General features: G+C 32.6%; 1 protein-coding gene across 1 annotated transcript in view; it reads left to right on the top strand.

Moving 5' to 3' along the window:
• LOC119588969 (serine/threonine-protein phosphatase 6 regulatory ankyrin repeat subunit B-like) overlaps positions 1-476 on the top strand; it is a gene marked incomplete in the record, with an annotated part of 103,883 nt that overhangs the window by 78,409 nt on the left and 24,998 nt on the right. Inside the window, 1 exon segment of the mRNA XM_037937576.1 lies at positions 374-460. Coding sequence (XP_037793504.1) covers positions 374-460 — 87 coding nt within the window.

Genomic DNA, 476 nt, shown 5'->3' with positions numbered 1-476 from the left:
ACAAAAAGTATCGTGTAATGATAATAAATATAATAATGATAGCAATAGTATATATAACGCCCATAACCAATGAGGCAACAGATATTTCCCAGTTAAATATTAGTTATTAACCTTAGGAAATTAGAATATACAATACATAGTAGTAGAAAGTGTACTGCTAGAGGGTATTTCTGAAATAGTTGATAGAATCTTGATAAAGAAACAGTGGCAGTGTGATTTGGAAAACGTTAAAATAAGTATACAAGCACACAAAAAAGTTGTTGAGAAATAAAAACATTTCAAAAAAGGAAAAGAAAAAATCATCATGACATATTTATCAAAAAGAGAAAAATGCCTCACACTTTTGATTTTATTTGATGTTCCCGCTTTACAGTCACAGGAAACTCCAGTCCATTTTGTGGCAACATCTGGCAACGAGGCAGTGCTCACCGAAATGCTTCACTTTGCTCCGCATGATAAGGTACTTTGAGGGAGAT

The sequence above is a fragment of the Penaeus monodon genome, chromosome 24, assembly GCF_015228065.2.
Source record: "Penaeus monodon isolate SGIC_2016 chromosome 24, NSTDA_Pmon_1, whole genome shotgun sequence".
NCBI lineage: Eukaryota > Metazoa > Arthropoda > Malacostraca > Decapoda > Penaeidae > Penaeus > Penaeus monodon.
The sequence above is the reverse complement of the archived record's forward strand: the minus strand, read 5'-3'. Positions and strand labels throughout refer to the sequence as shown.